We start from the raw sequence: 18,925 nt of genomic DNA, 5'->3' as shown, positions 1-18,925 counted from the left end.
TGTCTAGGATTATGAAGTTTTTTTTGCTCATGTGTTACATGTCTCCTTGGGAGTTTATTTGTATGATTTATTGATGGTCTAAATAAATGATGTAAACTTTTTATAATTCTACATTTCCTAATCTTTCTTTGATATAAATGAAAAGTCCCTTGTAAAATAATTATTTCTGGTAACTGAAAAATACTAAGGCATTATTTGTCCTGTTTAGAACTACCCAGGGTTGATAATCATTGTTTTAGTTGGAAAAACACCATTACAGTGCTCATGTGAAGTGTAAAAGCTACTGCCATCAATAGTGACCAGGGTCATCTATCCCTGTAGTTTAGCATCTAACAATTTAATTTAAGAAAACAAAAATACGATCTTGTCTGTGTTATCAATGATAAATTTAATCATTTTCTTTGCTAAAGGAACACAAGTCAACTGTGGTCACTGTAGGATGTCCTGGGGGATTGCAAACATTGCTATGTATTTTAGATAATACATAAAATATGGGTACAACTAGATGTTTATAAATCAGTGATCTGACATTCATTGAAACATTCCCCAATATAGAATCCTCCAGGTCCTTGTGCGTCAATGACAGCAATTAATTTAATTAATTTTCTCCACCTATGAATGTTTCAGTAAATGTCAGCTTGTGTAGCTAAATGTAATGTGTAGCTTTACCATAAAAAAAAAAAAAAAACACTGACCTTGCTCCATTGTCGTCCCCCATCGTCCTGCTGGTGCCCGCAGGTCCTGGGGATACATCCTGCTCCTCCGCTCTCCTGCCACGCACTGCAGAGACGATCTCCGGGGTTTCCCGCCTGTGCAGGATGGGCGGATCAGCGGAAAATTCAAATACTTACGTTTAACTATTTTTTTTTTTTTTACAGATTTTGGTGTTTTTTAATTTAAAGTTTATTATTAAAATTATTGAATATTTGACATACTTCAGTGAGTTATGTCTAAAAATTATAGCCTACAATGTAAAATAAATTTCCATGCAAAAAAAAATGTAATGCTTTTTGCATGGAAATTTGAACGGAATAAAAACGCTAGGGAGGTTAAAGAGATGGTCAACAAAATTATATGGGGTAATCATCAATGGTATATCTTTATAAATACACTTACTCTATGTTGTGTTTTAAGGGATAGGAACCAACGAGATGCATGTGGGATTTGCAGCCCAACAACACAGACAGAAAGATCTACACATACATTTGGAGAATAGGAAGTATTTAGCAAGCCATCATAAGCTGCAGGTTTTTAGCTATTAACTCTAAACTTTCCAATAGGGCAGGGCTGGTTACAGATTTGATAGTCTCCTTGCTAAGATGAGCCATGATTGGATCCACTAGAGCAGTAAATCAGTCTTATGTAGGTCACTCCAAGTGGGATGGATTTCCTCCAAGCGTTTGTTGTTAATAAGAGCGTGTCCACTCTGTGTAGAGGATAGATTTAGGCAGTGGGTCCCCCGGTAAGGTTTTACTGAATACAGTATTCAAAATGTTTGAAACATTTTTATTACAGTCCTAATAACTTCTCTGGCATCTCTGGCAGTAAGCAATATTGTCTCTAGAAAGATCGTAAACCTTATCTTCTTACCGCATTTATAATAGAATGGGCTCTTATCTGATAAATGTTCATCACTTAATGATTGTAATGGACTCTGTTCCAGCCAAGTGCATTTAAGATAAGACCGTTAGTAAATGTTGTCGTAGCTCTGTATCTGGATCAAACATTTCTTCTGGTGTTCATAAGCAGGTCCCGTTGTAACCCCACTTCCTTTGTTACTCTTGATTTTTCAGGAGGGACATCTGTAATTAGTGTCAGTTTGTTGAACACACCACGCCCAAAATATTCCGCAACCACGCTGAATCCATCATTGGAGCACTTTAGCTAATAAAATAAAAATAAAATACAATAATTATCAATTGGTTTTAATATCTCAAATCGGCCAAGCCAGACAAGGTAAAGGCCTGATTCCCATAGAAGCAGAAACTCTAAGGCTCAGTATGAGTGTCAGATTATTGTCATCTTTCCTGAACATTTCCAGTGACAGATGAGTGAGCACTGCACACACTACTCCATAGGAGTGCACAGAGGTCATTCCTAATCGAGGGGACTGCTGTATACAAGTCCCATTTAAGCCCAAGACGAGCACGAATGTTCATCCCGGACAAGAATCATCCGACATGTAGCCTGCCTAATGCAGGACTTCAAAAAGAAAAGTAGTTGCAAAATCACAGTTTGATAGAAGTTAAAACAAAAACAAACATTATTTTTACTACAATGTTGTGGTAATATTTGATAGGGGCCCCAGAAATCAGAGTAGGCGTGAGGCCTTTTGCGCCACAATGGAGGAAATATTTCTGCAAACACAGCTGTGAAGGAGGGGTTGTTAGCAGAATATCATCAGTGCTAAACTCCAGGCATTTATGCAAGCCAGCAATTAAAATTCACATTTACAGTTTTATTTGCAAAAGATTTGTATTTCTGCAGCTGGAATAAACATTGTTCTTTTTTTGTGTTACCTTACTGTCCAATGTCTAATTAACAAGCTGGGCCAGTGTTCAGTGGTCAACCAAGGTTGCTCTAGAGGTTACTAGGGGGTCATTAAGCAATTTGTGCTGCTCAGGTCACTTTAGGTGACATCAATGATCTTTGGCTATCTGTAAAGGTGACATTCCTCCCTTTGGCCACCAATGGCATTCTTCCTACTGACCATCACACTAATACACTGTGAGCTGTGGATGTAGTATTTATAGAAGGGGTTCCCCTATATAAAAACATTAAGAAACATGGAGCTAGAGGCAGAGAGGTTGAATATAAAACTGAATTAGTGATTTAGGGAAAGCAAGGTATATCATCCAGGAAGCTCAACACATACAAGCATGTAGAGCTGCTTGCATTTATTTATATTATGTAGGGTGCCGCCCTTACTATGGAATAAATATTATTATTATTACACAGTATTTATATGGCGCCGACATATTTGGAAGTGCTTTACAAAGTCCATAGTCATGTCACTAACTGTCCCTCAAAGGGGTTTACAGTCTAATGTCACTACCACAGTCATATATTAATGATATACTGTTTGTTTTTGGAATGTGGGAGGAAACCCACGCAATCACAGGGAGAACCTGCAAACTCAATGCAGAGTCCCTGCAAACTCCATGCAGAGTGTCCTGGCTGGGATTTGAAACTGGAACCCAGCTCTGCAAAGGCCAGAGTGTTAACCACTGAGCCACTGTGCTGCCCACTAATATAAAATGCTATATGAAGAACTTCAAATAGGCGAGGGCCTGCATTCTATGGTTACACAGGAGTACATTTCTCTTTGCCTGATCTCATACTTGCTATAGCTTATATGGAAAGTATAAAAGCACTTTTATACCAAGTAAAAACTCTGAGCTGACAGAGTATAACCAGAATTTGCATACTTAATAAGTTTGAATAGAATACAGCTAAATATTTACTATAAGTTATATATAGTTATGTACATATATATATATATATATATATATATATATATATATATATATATAAATAAAAAATTTATAAAAGAAACCTGGTGCTGGAAGTGGTCGTAGAGCTCTTTCTTCTCTTCCTGGGCTCTAATCATATCCAGAACTTTGCGGTTCTCGGGCAAGCAGGTTGGGCAGTCAGAGTCGCTCTCTGCGTAGCTCTCAAAGCAGTGTTGGTGAAAGGAGTGACCACACAAAAAGTGCACAGATGGAAGTTCTAGAGCACTGCTGCAGATACTACACTTGGTCTTCTGGAAAATCTTGGGGCTTCAAAAGAAAAGATGAACTTTTAATTTCCCACAGTTTACAGCAAGGACAATGTTAAAAAAATATAATGATAATTTAACAAACTATTTAAGTCTTGTTTATTGTTCAGTAACACAATTATGTACCAGATGTTAAAGTAAGAAAAAAGTTCAAAATAGGCCACCAGATGACAGCTGTAATAGTTTAACAATAAGGAACCCAAAAAATTCTCTGTTTACAGTATAAGTTGCCAAGCCTTGTGTAATTTAGCAATGAATTAAGAAAAAAGTAAAAAGAGAAAAAAGGCTTTTAGGCAACTTTTTTACTTTGTAAAAATCATGTTAACAAACTCAATTTAACATAGCTTAATTTCGCTATTAGTAAATAATTCTTATTAGGAAAACATACAAAGCAGTATTATTAGCATTGGAAGGATTGCAAAAAGTTGTAGGAATATATATATAGTTGTTTCTTTGCCTCATGTGTTTCGCCGTATGGCTTCCCCTGGGGAGGGTAGAGACTCAAAAATTGGTAACCTGTGAGGAGATTGATTAGGACAAGATCCGGGAATCTCGAGGACAAGTAGAGTAGGTGCATAAAAGAGATTTTTGGTTTGAGGTTCCCAATAGTGCTAATATAACCAGAAAGCCTACATATGCTGGTAATATTTGGGGGAATGTGTGCAGTAGCAGTAACTATGTACAGTAGTGGCAAGAAATATCCAAGAAGTCTTTAAGGTCAAGACAAAGGTTTCTGTGAGCCTGGTTGACCAATAAAGGCACCTAGAGTATGAAAACACTCCCATTGCATCTACACCTATATTGGCAAATTAAGGGTCCAATAGAGACCCCCTTTTTTGGGAGCAAAACCCAAATCTACCACCACTACATAAGGAATTACTTAGCTTAGGTTTAATGCTTTTGAGGCATTTATTGGTGCCTAGTGGTCATGATGGAAACTATAAAGATGGGGCATCTTTTGGTACACTTAAACAGTGTAAGTTGATTGCTTAAGTCCCAAACGATAACCTGAAGTTTGCATGACATAGGTTATAGAATTCCACTAGGTCATTGCACTAATTTACTTCTATTTTATAACCTGGCAGTGAAACATTAAATCACTTTCGGGAAGCTCCAGACCCTTAATTTTTGCAATATTTTTATTAGTAAGACTGACTGTGTGAAGCATGGGCTGTTTTGTTCCTTTAATGCCTTAAAAACTGTTACATGCACCTATTCTTACCTGTTACGCAGTTCATGGATGTCTCTGCGAATGCGAGCTGTCTCTTCCCTGTATCTGTTAACAGTCCTTTCATCGTCTTCTGTCTGCTGGCTCAGTTTCTGCATTTTGTTGATCAAGTAGTCCCTGATCACAGACAGAGTGGCTGTGGAATTATGAGCCAGGGTCTGCACCACTGTATATTAAGAACAGTTGTATAAAATAAGACTTTCAGAACTGAATTGAATCTACTGTTAAACAGGAAAAATCCTTCAGAGCACTATTCAATATAGACTTTAACACCAGACACGATGTATGATTTGACACTTATACATACCAGGTATATTAGACCTTTACTTAGTTTGGCTACTACCTACTAAGGTAAAGTTTTTGAATAAATTATAGGAACAAGTTGTCATTGTTATGGGATATCCTGACAACTTGTTCTTATAATAGGTGTTATCTAGCTGCTATACTCCCTTAACAATGATATCTAGTAGAAATGCTTAACTGACATTGTGGCCAGTAGCAAAGCTCCACTCTGGTGGTCAGTAGCAATTCTCTCTACTCTGGTGTAGTTAGTTAGAGTGTAGTATTGGTTGTGACAAAGAACGTTGTGAAGTGGTGTGTCACCTGTCACAGTCGTGCATAAAATTTGAAGGGGTCAAAGGGGCATGTTGGAAGCCACATTCAAGTAAGCACTATGAAGGCACTGTTCTTACAACGTGGAGAGGACTAATGGATTAAACAAAACCAGTAAATTACTAATGGTATTGTTTATTAATCAAGTTTGGCCACATTGAAAGCTACTTGCCATGGATCATGCTTTGGATTTTCTTTAAAAAATAAGCAGGGAATACACATCACCTTTACACATTTTACACTTTGGAACAAATCAGGCTGAACTTTATTTTATAAATATTTGTGTACTTAGTGTATATTAAAGTTAGGAATCTGAAGAACTCACCTAATAGTGGAGGCATGAGGTTTTTGCTTTCAATATGTCCCAAAACAGTGGCTATGTGTTCCTTGCAATCTTCCTCTTTGCGGGCAAAGTAGCCAAGCGCTTGTTCCCACAGGCAGCTCTCTTGTTCCCCATACTGTTTACAGGCTTCAATTACTTCTTGGTACTGATTGTTCTGCATATGGTAATGCATAATCTGCTGGAAACTAGGAGAAACAAAAACAATCATATCTATCTATCTATAAATATCTATCATATTTTTAGTTTTAGACTAATAAGATGTACTCACAGTTTGCCTTGCTCATACAAATACAATACTCCTTTCTGAAAATTGTGCATTTGGCACAGGACAAGAGCTTTATCAAACACGTTCTTGAAGCGACCACTCTTTAGAAGCGTCATTACATCATTTTGGAGTTGCTGTGTTGCCTGTAAAGAAATGTATGGGGTGTTATTTCTGTTCTGATTGTAGTGGGAAAGTGAACGAAAAAAGGATGAGGGTGCAAGACAGTCATCACTAGAATTTAAAATGTGGAGAAAACATAAATTGCTTGAATTTCATTTTCTTTGGGGAACTGTAACTTAAAAAGTCAGCCTACCCAGATGATACTTTATTGATGATGTCTTTAATCCTGAGGCAGTCCCTATATTCTTATATGTATTTGGTATTCCTATTAGTGAGATCTCCCTGCCATAATTCCTCGCCACTTTTGGGCCTTTCCCACCAAGTGTACATATTTTAGCATCTCCTGCAGATTTCTCCACAATATTGAAAAATAAAAAATCCCAAAGGAAAAAGTGGAACAGCAGGTAGTCAGACACAGGTTAGCCAGATCTCACCAGCAGAGTCCCAGAGAGATAAAAATAAAACAGGCAGTCCAACTCTCCAGTATTTATTAAAAGGTAAATTCCTAAATTGGAGTGCACTGATTTAAAGCTTTGTAGCCATAATAAACATAGTAAACATTTTGTAGCTGCCTGCAGAGCCCAGCCCAAAAACCATTTAGAACTTGCTAAAACCCTATCACTAGCACAAGATCTCCTTGGCTTTCAGTTCAAAAAAAATAAATAAATAAATAAAAAAATCACACTCACTATACACAGATACTTACTTCTGGGTCTTTCTCATGTGCCCAGTTTTGTAGGCGTAATTCCAGCAAAGTATCATATACTCCTTGCGGTGAATCATTTTGTACTTGTATCATATGTTCAAGAAAGTTCTTTAGTTCACAAGGATTGTTGGCAAAAATAGGAATAAATTCTTCCGGATTTGCCTTAAAAATAAAATCAGATATATTTTCATTTAAATGACAGTACAAAAATACCTTTTAAAATGTTTTACATTTAAATCTTTAAAGGGGATGAAACTTGAGTATAAGTACAGGTATTACAAACTTTTACATTAAATGCAGACTAGATCTTTACTTCATCAGAGATAACAGGGTAAAAAAGGATTTAAATACATAAATTCAGAATTGGAGAATATATAATAACAGTCTTGGTAAAGACACAAATTAAAAAAAAAGATTTTAGAAGCGCATTATCTTTTAAAATTTATCACTCACCGTCTTTCCTCCCTCATGTTGGGCAAAGTTTGTACATAAATCTTTTAATAGTTGTGTTGTCTCATTGGGCACATGATACATGAGCGTCTTTCCATAGCATTTCATGTTGCTTTCTATTTGTGGGAAGGGAAGACGTCCGATGTACCTCAAAGCTTCTTGAAAGTTCTGTAGCAAAAAAGTAAAACTTTGTCTTCCATTGGATAAAAAAAATTCTGACCGTATGCCAAAATAAATCTAAGTTACAGTAATTTACAAATTTTTGCTGTAAAAAAGGCCATAAGCCTTAAGAATGAGCTTCTTAAAATGAGTAAAGACTAAGAATTGTCAAGTATGAGTAGGATTTACTTTAGGCCCATTTAGACACCTAATAGGCAAGAATGGTTTAGGTTGTAAACAGGTTAACCTACAAAAATAAATGTAAAGAAATCTTAAGAGCTAATACTGAAAACTGTAAAATAGCACATAGACAAAAAGTGTAGCTGGAAATGGCAGAAAGGTCACTTACCTTGATGTCTTCTAGCTGTATCTTAAGGTACCATTCATGATGAGCATGTTTCTCTGCCAAGTACAGAGCATGTGAATGATAACCAGCTTGCCGAAGAACCTTGATAGCTATTTCCACATCAAAATGTACCTCATCCACATTGGCCTGGGGAATTGATAAGCAAAAGTTGTAAAGTGAAAAAACAAACAAACAAACAATAAACAAAAACAATCTAAAAATAAAGTTTGATAGGAAAAAAAAAACAGCTGTGCTCACTTTAATGAATTCCTCCAGATGGGCGCTGTCCTTTAGCTTTGTGTAGCAGTTTAATAAAAGAGTGGTGTGGTCTGCATTGGCTAGAGATTGTAAATGCAAAGCTTGCAAGTATGCAGTCAGATTATGGATCCGCTGGGCATCTAGAAATTTTCGGATGACATAGGATGGCTCTAGCTTGCCAATTGTGCTATAAAAAAAGGAAATGTAGCAAGATGCACAATAGTGTATCATTAAATCAAGAAACAAAACAAATATGAAGTCTTTATAAATATAAAGAAATTTCTGCCTTTTAGTAAATGTATTGTCCTGCAAGGAAGTAAAAAATTAGAAGGGAAAGATTTAAACATCATAATTTTTTTTTTTACCATTAGGAAAGATTTCCCTTCACTTCCTCTCCTGTTGGCACAACAGGAAAGTGACTTTTTAGGGAAATCCTCATTTTAACACAACTGTTATGGGAACAAATGTGATCGTGGGAAGACTCTCTGTTCTAGCAGAACTCAGTTATAGATTTACCCTCACTTTCATTATCAGTGACGTGGGCAAACTCTCTGAATGACAGCCTGTAAACTTCCTGTCACAAGCTTCCTGTCGCCCTGCTTCCTGAGAACAACGAAAGACAGGTTGCTTATTAGATAAGTAGGTCTGAGTGCAGGAACTTTGTGATTATGGATTATTGCTATGCTACACAGCAGCTAACATTAGCAAACATCTTTAAAGTAAAAACCAATAAAGCTATTAGCTTTTGTGTCTCTAGTGGTGCAGTATGGAGAAAGCATTGTATAACATGGTGGATAAAGTAAAGCTTGACCTAATCCAACAGAACTGCGTTTAAAAGCTGATAAAATTGCATTTAAAAAAAAAATCACTTTCAAAAACTGTTTTTTAAAACCAAATGGCATGCTTACATGATGCATCTGTTTTATTACTGAACAGGTCTTGAAGAAAGGAACATTACATCAACATAAATTGATTTTGACAGAAAAGCACAACTTAGGGCTAGTTCACACAGAGGTAAAAAAAAACTTTGGATGGCTTGTTATTTGTTGAGTGATTTACATGTTCCAAACCACCTCTGTATGCTCCAGCACCTGTTGCATTCCCAATATTATAATAAAAACATCTGAAAGGTAGAGCAGAAACCTCAGGGACTATGGGCCTTTTTTTTTAAACCTCCCCAATGCTGGAGAGGATACACTTTCATTAGTGAATGCAAACCTGGAATGCATTTGGTCCAGGATTCAAAACATTGACTAGCAAATAGAAAATTACTACAAACTAGGAAATCCATTCCAGGTTTCCTGGATCAATCAGCTGATGAAAATCTATCCTGTACAGCCTTGGAGAGCTTTAATAAATCTTGCTTTTTAGTATGTTTAATCCCATAGGATTTGTATCTAGGTTTAACATTGATCTGCTGTGCCGATACCTAAGCTAAACATAATGATCCTAACTTGAATTCTCATATTGGTATGCCCATACTGAGTATGGCATAGTCGTAGAGGCCTTTTGCAGTTTTTGGTCTCGAATCCGGACACGTTTTGCTCCAAGAGCTTCCTTGGGATATCTTGAGACTGCAACTATTTATAGCTATACATACAATATATCCGTATAAATATTGTATCCATAAACGTTTGTCTTACAGCATTTCTAACATACTTTCTCATAAAGGAATAAAGCCCTGTACTCCTACCAGGATGACCACTTTCACACAGAGACAAAGTGAAAAAAAATAATGAGAAGTTTGTAGGAAAAAAATATCAGCTACAGAGAGAACAATATTGGTGGCATATCCTTTTTTTATCACAAGGTTTATAATTTGTAATTATGAAGGAAGCATTTAAAATAGTTAAAACCTTTGTTTGCCCACTAATCAATCACAAGAATAAAGCCCTGGACAAGCTATGCTAATAAGGGAAGGGTTGCCAGAAATTTGGATAAGTCACATACTATGTCCAAAAAAAATGTCTGTGGAGCCCCCCATTTTTTAGAATCCCAGAGGAATGGTTTCTCACATACAAGAAAATTCTGTCCTGGCAAAACTTATGACTAGCAAATAAAAATTTTATTTTTCTTAATTGAAAATAAATTTTATTTAATTTTGGTACAAATATTTTACCTTTATTTTATCTCAGCGTTATATCTATGCTTATTTTCTTATTAAATCTCAGAATTCTGTCAATCTATTTCTAGTATTAACACCCATTTTCTATACAGATGTATATCTATGATAGAATAGACCTAATGAAAAACTCAGCAATAATGCTATAAAGAAGAGTAACTCCCCAAAACTTTAAATACCAAAGTTTCGGAACATTTCGGAATAGACATACCGGATATATTGTTGGATAGCCCCATCATGATCTCCTTTACTATACAGATGATCTCCATACTGGCGAAAGATCTCAGACAATCCATCACTGTCCAAGTGCTGACTTTTTGCCAGAGATATGGCCATTACATACAGGTTTTTCTTAAACAGCATCTGTAAGAGATTAAAAAAAAATAGTTTTGATATTTTTTTGATTGTGTGATTGAGGATACGCTACGAACTTTTTTACATTTCTGGTAAGCATTTATGCAGTTGCAAAAATGACAGAAGCGGACATAAATGCATTGAATGTTAAGCACAGCACAAATTTATTATCAAACATCATCATCTCTCTGCTTCCGGGTTCTTCTTCCTACAGCACTGGATCTCGCACTGAGCGGGCACAAGATTGGGTGACGTAGATGGAGAAAAAAGATTGCTGATCTCAATGCGCTTGCATGAGATCGTGCAAGAGATCGGCCATTGATAAAAGGGCTCCTTCTGCGCATGCCCAAAATCAGGGCATGCACAGAATGAGCAGCCAAGAACCTCCTGGATTGTCTGATGTAGGTATGTATGACACCGCGGCGATCAAGACTGAGAGGGGAGCTGCTGCACTTTTTAAAAAAAGGGTGTTGCACTTAAAAAATTAAAGGGTTTTCTACCCTTTTACGTAAAGTAACAATTTTGAGCTTAGGTCTGCTTTAAGCAAGCTCTTTTTGCAACTTTGCTGTGAATTAAAAGGAAATGGAAGTGGAGTTTACAATACTGAGTAGTTTCCGGAGATGGAAATTAAAGCAGAACTAAACCCACCAATTTACTCTGTTTCCAAAAAGATTTCAAATCAAGAAATGCCTTTGGTGATAGGAGTCACAGTAGCCAGTGTACTGACAAATACAGAGGCCCCAAGATGGGACCATCTCGTAAGTGATAGGAGGATTCCAGTTTTAAATCTGACTTAAGACAAAGTAACATATTTGCTTTATTCTCCCTATACCAAAATGGTATGCCTTGCCCTTCCACGGTTTAGGAAGAGACTACAGACTACTGGCACAAGGGACATACAAATGTATTTGAATTTAATAATTAAATAATTATATGGGTACCTATAGTATTGTGGGTACCTATGGTGAGTTTGTACACGCAAATGAAAAAGTGATTAACCACCCGACCGTTAAGCCCGACCTTGGTACGGGCTTCAAAAAGTTACAATTATCGATAAATATACATGCATCGATCACTTACCTGGTCCCGCTGCGATCGTCCATCGGTCGTGTTCCAGCATCGTCCTCCAGCGTCGGGTGTCCTCTCCGGAAAGAAGAAGCCGGCCGGCTTAGAAGAAAAAGCCGGCCGGCTTCTTCTCCCTCCGTGTGTGTACGTCGGCGCGTGTGCGGGAAATTCAAACTGAAACTCATTCAAACACATTTTGTATTGGATTGAATACAAACTCCTGTATCCAATCCAATACAAAATAATTCAAAATAAATACAAAGTATGTAATTGGTAAATTCAAACTCTCATTTTTTATTGGATTGGATACAGGAGTTTGTATTCAATCCAATACAAAATGAGAGTTTGAATTTTGTTCTCATTTTGTATTGGATTGAACACAAAGTCCTGTATCCAATCCAATACAAAATAATAGAAAATATATTAATGTGGTTTTGTCTATAGGTATGTGACTGACACTAGGGAGGTGTTTTAGAAAAATATATTACTATACAGTATACCGAAATATCGCATTTTCAGTATTTTTCATTTATTTATGTATTCTTGTTTAAGCTGATTTTTTGTGTCTTTTATTTAATTTTATTAAAAGTATTTTTTTTTTTACATGATTGTGTGTTTCAAACATTTTTTATATTCATGATATCTACTAGAACCCTTGTTCGGACATATTTCTGTAAGTTACAGGTCTACAATTTAAAAAAAAAATTTCATAAAAAACAGTGTAACGCTTTTGGAACAGAAATCTAGACCTCAGTGTAAGGCCCAGGTGGTTAAAACCAAGATGTCTTCCACTTAAATAAGATAAAAAGATAGTTAGAATCTAGTACCTCTAGTTTGGTCTGTGTGTCCTTCTCATGTAAAGCATGCAGGAGACCATCACGTGTCAAAATGTAGAGCGAGCCCCATTCAGCTAAAACATCAACCACCTCAGTCAATATGCAGCTGTATGCAATAAGTTTGTTTCCCAAATCATAAATAGTTAATGAATGGCTATCTCCCGAGCGTCCCGCAAAGTCTGATCTGCAAGTGAAGCACATATGCAAAATGGGAAACAGCAACACTTACAGGGAACGTACAAAAATATTACAGGACTTTATTTACAAAAAGTAGGAGAAAGGAAAAAACAAAAAAATATTCAACTGCTAACCTTTCTTTTGTTACAATGATTAGATAGCCCCGATACCAATGCACAATCAATTTCTGTCCTTCAAAAGCAAAGCAGGGTCCTCTTTCGTCTGGCTGGTACAAATATACGCATTCATTACCGGCCACCACAAATTGCATGTCTTGAGATGGGTCAGACAAGGCTGAGCAACGTAAACCACAGCCATGAGAATCTAGTTCTGTGAATGGATAATCCTTATGTGTCACCTCATATGCCTGAAAGAGTAGAAAAACATTTAACAAGATTCAGAACTAAGTTTTCAAAAATACTTAGTGTGATAATGCAGTGCACTGTACGTGTAACAAATTCACATTTTTTGTTACAAAACTGTCATTTTCCCCCACCATTACTAAGTATTTTGTTTTTCTCCCTGCACGGTTCTCATCCTGTAGTTTTTCTGTATACATTTTATAGATGATGTTGGCAGCCTTCAAGAGTGGTTACATCTAAAACTTTACTGTGATGACTATGGGAGAATGCACCAGTATGTTTCGGTATGGATGCTTGCAGAGAGAACAAAGAAGAGAGTGACAGCTATGGATCTGAATGGAGTAAGAATCGTCATGCTAGGATAGAAAAAAAATGAGGGAAGAGGTTGTCAATGGGAAAGGGTTTTCTTCCAGAGGTAGTGAAGTGACAAAGGAATAACTAATACATATTTTTGGGGAGAGGATTATTATTACCTTGCGCTGGACATGGATCTTCTTGAACTGTGCTGCTGGCACTTATCTACTTGGTTAGTAATTGTGAACAGTCGAGAAAACACTGCTTAACGAATGGTTACTGTGTAATGGTCTGAGAAGTGTACTTATGTGTGTAATCCTAATAACACCCATAGCAAAGTCAAACCATATAATTTATCCCAGACCACAATACCAGAGATGATCTAATGCTGCAAGAATTCATCTCATGTAGGTCAAACTACAAGAGAGCAGAAATATTACTTTAGATATCATCCAAGTAAAATCTTACCTTCACATTCTCTGTTGTTACAACAAATAGATGGGTCGTCTTGCCGGTCTGCCTAAATGACATGCCTGTAACAGGATAGCTCCCTTCCTGCAAAATTTGGGTCTTACTGTGTCGGTCACGTGTTATGTCGCCCTTGGTTAAAATAACACTTCCATCCGCAAAACCTAAAGGCAAAAAGAAGAATGTGTACAAAACAAAGCAGTTGAAAGCTACACAAATACAACATATAAATATGACCGTAAATAATAAATATTGTCCCCAATATTCCAACAATTTACCAATAAACTAATCTCCGGATTCCTCAGTTTATCTAGATCTGCTCATCTTACATTTAAAAGATCCCTGTCACTAAGCCCTAAAACTAAACCCAATTAAACTCCCAACTAAACAACTAATTTCCTCTGAGCCATTAAAATTAAATGAAACTTTGAAATATCAAATCTTTTTACAGTCTTTTCTGCAGAATTTTTTTTTTAAGCAGGGTGGGGGGAAAATGTAGTCAGGGTTAAAAAAAAAAAATGGGCGCAGCAACATGCAACACATGTAGCATCTACCTGCAGCAGTCCAATAGAGAATGAATGGGAGCAGCAAGTGGGATCTGCGCAGGATTTCCGACTCCCACTGCAGGTCTGAGCTGGCCTTTATACAGCAAACCTACACCATTACACCGGTGATCTATTGTGGACAACAAATAATTAATGATCGGATTGTATGGTGGGCAGCATGGTGCCTCAGAGGTTAGCACTCTGGCCTTTGCAGCACTAGGTCCCAAGAAAAAGATTGTTTCTAGTGACATACCTCTACCATCTGTACACAGCCTGCACATTAATCAAATGTACACACACAGACTTGTATTGCAGAGAAAACGAGGGGGATGTTAAAGCAACTCTGTTGTTGCGAATTGGACTCCAGAGTCATAGAGTTGTAAAGAAAGTAAAATGTTTAGACTTTTGACTGCCTATTTTATTGTTTAAACTTAAACGGAGCTTTAAACTAAACCCAAAACTAAAAAAAAAAAATTAAAACACATATACTTGCTCTTTCAATTAACCAATAAAGTAGAACTAAAGTTCTGAAAATTGGCAATCAGGCAATTGGTTATTGCAAAAAGGGACAAGTGATGTCCCTTATGCAAGTCAGTATGCTTACCTGCCTGATCATCACCCAGCTGTCAAATTTGTTGCCAGGGATAACTATCAATCCCCGCTCTTTGCAATGAACTCCCGGGCGAAACTTACGTCATCCTGACCTGGCCAATCAAGATGGTCCAAGATCAGGATATGGAGGGAAAGAAGGGAGAAGATGGCGGTGCCCTGGACATAACAGAAAAAGGCAGGTACCAACTAGGTTTAGTTCTGCTTTACCCTCCCTGGCAGTATTCCCTAGTGTGGCTCAGGGTTAATTTTCAGTACCTAAAGCGGTAGTCCCAAGGCACATTTTTCTGTTTCATTGGTGTCTTCATTTTAGGATGCAAATCAACAAAATGAAAATTTTCTTAAGAGGTGATTTTCTATACACACACATTCCTACATTAAAGAGAAGATATAATGCATACCAATAGCCATGAAGTTGAGGTTTTCATGAACTGTGATGCAGGATACAACTGTGGGTTTATTGCCAGGAATGGCGGGGAAGATTCGCGTGCAAAGTGGATTGCCTCCATCACGTTTTTCCAAATTCCAAACTTTAACCTGACAAAACAAGATAAAGTACATAAACTTTTATAATAAAAAAATTACAAAAATAATGACTATACTTTCTACCAGGATACATTTACACAGCAGGGTTAAAGGCCTCACCCCTAAGAGACAGGACACTGAGAAACTTTTTTTCTTACTATAAAATTTTTTTTTAACTCAATCTAAGCCAGAATTTTTATAGAAGCAAGAAAGCAATAAAGATTTTACGTCAAGTAAAAAACCCCTTTTTTATACGTGGCACACAGGAGACAGATGGGACACATTCCAAAACCCTACTTGAAAAAAAAGCCCTATTCATTCAAAGTAATGTAATGTTGGATAGTAGGTCATACATAGTAAGTTGAAAATAAAGACATAAGTCCATCAAGTTCAACCACTAGGAAAATAAACATATCCCAGATATAAAACCCTATAAGACATAGTTGGCCCCAAGGAAGGCAAAAAAGAACCCTGGTACAATTTGCTTCAAAAGGGGAAAAAAATTCCTTCCTGATTCCATGAGGCAATCGGATGTTCTCTGGATCAGCAGTCACTGTTATCTTTAAAGCTGCGTACACACGGCAAATTTTTCTCGCCCGATAATCGGTATCGGCCAATTATCGGGCGAAAATCTGCCGTGTGTACAGTCGGTCGTCGTCCATCGTCCGACGACCGTCCTGGCGGATCCATGGACGACGACCGATCCTAATGAAAGGGAAGGGGAGAGCGCGCAGCAGGGTGCCGCTCCGTCGCTCTCCCCCTCCCCTCTCCATAGAGCATGAACGGTGCTGTATGTACAGCATCGTTCATGCATTGTGCAGTCTTTTCTCGTTGGAAAGGATCGTGAAAGATCCTTTCCAACGAGAAAAATTGCAGGTGTGTACGCAGCTTAAATGTAAAGGAAACGTTATCATATAGACAATAGGACACCAACAGCTATAAACTAACTTACCAAAGGGTTAGTGCCTTCCTCATCTTCCCCCACAGAAACAAGGATGTTGTGTTGTTTTAGCTGATGAAGATGGGTCACACAAAGTTTGTATGCCTGGAAGGAGGTGAGCTGAAGGGATCGAGACAGGAACCAAATCTGCCCTGTCATATTTAAGTTTTGGTTAAGGGCATATTCCACAAACAGAAAAAAAAACAATATCCAGGTACCAAATGAACATGGATAGGTAATGTGACATTCCTTCTTGTCAACTGCATGAGCTATACCCAATACATACCACTAAGTATACAAAGTCTGTGTGTTTTTATCTTTATGGGGAACACCTGTTCAAATGCTTGATAACACAGAAAACTTTTTGTCCAGTGAAGTGGAACAAACTCCATGCACTTAGCAATGTAGACATTGTCAAGACATCCTGCAAAAGTTCAAACAGAGAATCGGAATGGGGAAGAAAGGTGATTTAGGTGACATAATTGTTGTTATGCAAGTATTTCAGAACCTGCTGTGATTTCCACACACAATCATCTATAGCAGTGGTCGCCAACCTTTTCAGTCCCGCAGACCACTAAAATTACAGGCTTCTGACCGCGCATGTGCGGGGAGCCAGTTGTCACTCAAAGGGGGAGAAATATGACATTCCCATCACTGCTCTTATTTCCATTCCCAATACCCTTACATTCTGTCACGGGCAGCACGGTGGCTCAGGGGTTAGCACACCGGCCTTTGCAGCACTAGGTCCCAGGTTCGAATCCCAGCCAGGACTCTGCATGGAGTTTGCAGGTTCTCCCTGTGTCTGTGTGGGTTTCCTCCGGGTGCTCCGGTTTCCTCCCACATCCCAAAAACATGCAGTTAGGTTCATTGGCTTCCCCCTAAATTGACCTAGACTACATTAAAGACATATGACTATAGTAGGGACATTAGATTGTGAGCTCCTTTGAGGGACAGTTAGTGACACAACTATGGACTCTGTACAGTGCTGCGTAATATGATGGCGCTATATAAATACTGTATAATAATAACCACCCGGCTGTTTTTGGGTGGTTACTGATAAATTGGGTCACAATACAGGGGCTGCCACCCACCTATAATGGGTCTTCCCATCCAGCTTAAAAAAATTTCTGGATTGAGCACCGCACTGTACATGTCAGATTCACACCCAATTGTTGGAGAATTATCAGACGTGTGTATATTCAGCCTGAAGAGGAAACCAGCAGCCTCCTGGGTTACATACGTCACATATCCCAGAAAGGTGTCACTGCTCCTGCTGTGCATGAATGAGATTGGCCATGCATGCCTTCCTGTAATGTTTGGCAGTGAAGTGTTTGGCAATGTTTGGCAGTGAGGGATGGGCTCGGGTGATGTGAGCAGAAGCCAGAAGAACTATGAAGGTGGCTGCTATCCTGTCTATGCCAGAAAGAAAAAAGCCAGGATGGTGTGGGAACGCCTGTAGAGATATCAAGTGTATTTCATCAGTAAAGGTAAATGTTTTTCTGATTTAAATCAAAGGAGAATTTCCAGGACAAGGCCGGTCTTTACGATCAAAAAAATTTCAATCATAAAATAATAATTTACTGAAACAAGGAAGGCAATGTCTCTTTAGGGTGTCCATTGTAGCATGATACATAATACACATACAATGTATTGCAATATGCACCCTGGCCTTTGCAGCGCTAGGTGCCAGGTTACAATTTCAGCCAGGGCACTATCTGCATGGAGTCTGCAGGTTCTTCCCGTGTATGCATGGGTTTCCTCCAACATTCTAAAAACATGCAGTTAGGTTTATTAGCTTCCCCCCAAAATTGACTAGACTGTGTTAATGACATATAACTATGGAAAGGACATTAGATTGTGAGCCCCTTAGAGGGACAGCTAGTGACATGGCTATGGACTTTTACAGCGCTGCGCAATATGTCGGCGCTATATAAATAATGTGTAATAATATTTGCAATTTCCACAGAGGACAGAAATCACTACATAGCAGAAAGAAATACACTGAATCAGTGACTTCTATTAGTAGTAGATAGGAAAGCAGATATATAATGCTATGCTGTGTAATATGTACAGAGATAGAGGAAGCAGAAATAATTCTGGTCATTTTATTTGTATATATTAGTCAGCACACCTGGAACAATGGCAGTGCGGGCTGTACCCAGCACCAAGTACTGTGAGGAGATTACAGAGCTTTGGATAAAAAACAGGGTGCACAATTCAAGGGTCACAATGCGGGGGGCGCACAATAAGGGGGACACAATGCAGGGCGCACAATGCAGGGAACACAATGCAGGGCAAGGGGCGCACAATGCGGGGCACACAATGCAGGGAACACATTGCAGGGGGCACAGGGTGCACAATGC

General features: G+C 38.0%; 1 protein-coding gene across 1 annotated transcript in view; it reads right to left on the bottom strand.

The window, feature by feature from the left end:
* Positions 1 to 1,492: 1,492 nt before the first annotated feature.
* VPS11 (VPS11 core subunit of CORVET and HOPS complexes) overlaps positions 1,493 to 18,925 on the bottom strand; it is an 18,064-nt gene continuing 631 nt past the window's right edge. The window contains exons 2-16 of the mRNA XM_072427335.1: positions 16,575 to 16,723; positions 15,499 to 15,634; positions 13,944 to 14,107; positions 12,954 to 13,186; positions 12,634 to 12,826; positions 10,599 to 10,750; positions 8,266 to 8,452; positions 8,011 to 8,154; positions 7,506 to 7,670; positions 7,053 to 7,214; positions 6,230 to 6,369; positions 5,944 to 6,146; positions 5,001 to 5,172; positions 3,557 to 3,779; positions 1,493 to 1,884 (exon numbers count right to left, since the gene is read on the bottom strand). Of these exons, the coding sequence (XP_072283436.1) occupies positions 1,720 to 1,884; positions 3,557 to 3,779; positions 5,001 to 5,172; positions 5,944 to 6,146; positions 6,230 to 6,369; positions 7,053 to 7,214; positions 7,506 to 7,670; positions 8,011 to 8,154; positions 8,266 to 8,452; positions 10,599 to 10,750; positions 12,634 to 12,826; positions 12,954 to 13,186; positions 13,944 to 14,107; positions 15,499 to 15,634; positions 16,575 to 16,723 (2,588 nt within the window). The 3' untranslated portion in view covers positions 1,493 to 1,719. The remainder of the gene's footprint in view (positions 1,885 to 3,556; positions 3,780 to 5,000; positions 5,173 to 5,943; positions 6,147 to 6,229; positions 6,370 to 7,052; positions 7,215 to 7,505; positions 7,671 to 8,010; positions 8,155 to 8,265; positions 8,453 to 10,598; positions 10,751 to 12,633; positions 12,827 to 12,953; positions 13,187 to 13,943; positions 14,108 to 15,498; positions 15,635 to 16,574; positions 16,724 to 18,925) is intronic.

This window comes from Pyxicephalus adspersus, chromosome 11 (assembly GCF_032062135.1).
Source record: "Pyxicephalus adspersus chromosome 11, UCB_Pads_2.0, whole genome shotgun sequence".
In the NCBI taxonomy this organism is placed as follows: domain Eukaryota; kingdom Metazoa; phylum Chordata; class Amphibia; order Anura; family Pyxicephalidae; genus Pyxicephalus; species Pyxicephalus adspersus.
Note: the sequence above shows the minus strand (reverse complement) of the source record. Positions and strands in the feature narration are given on the sequence as shown.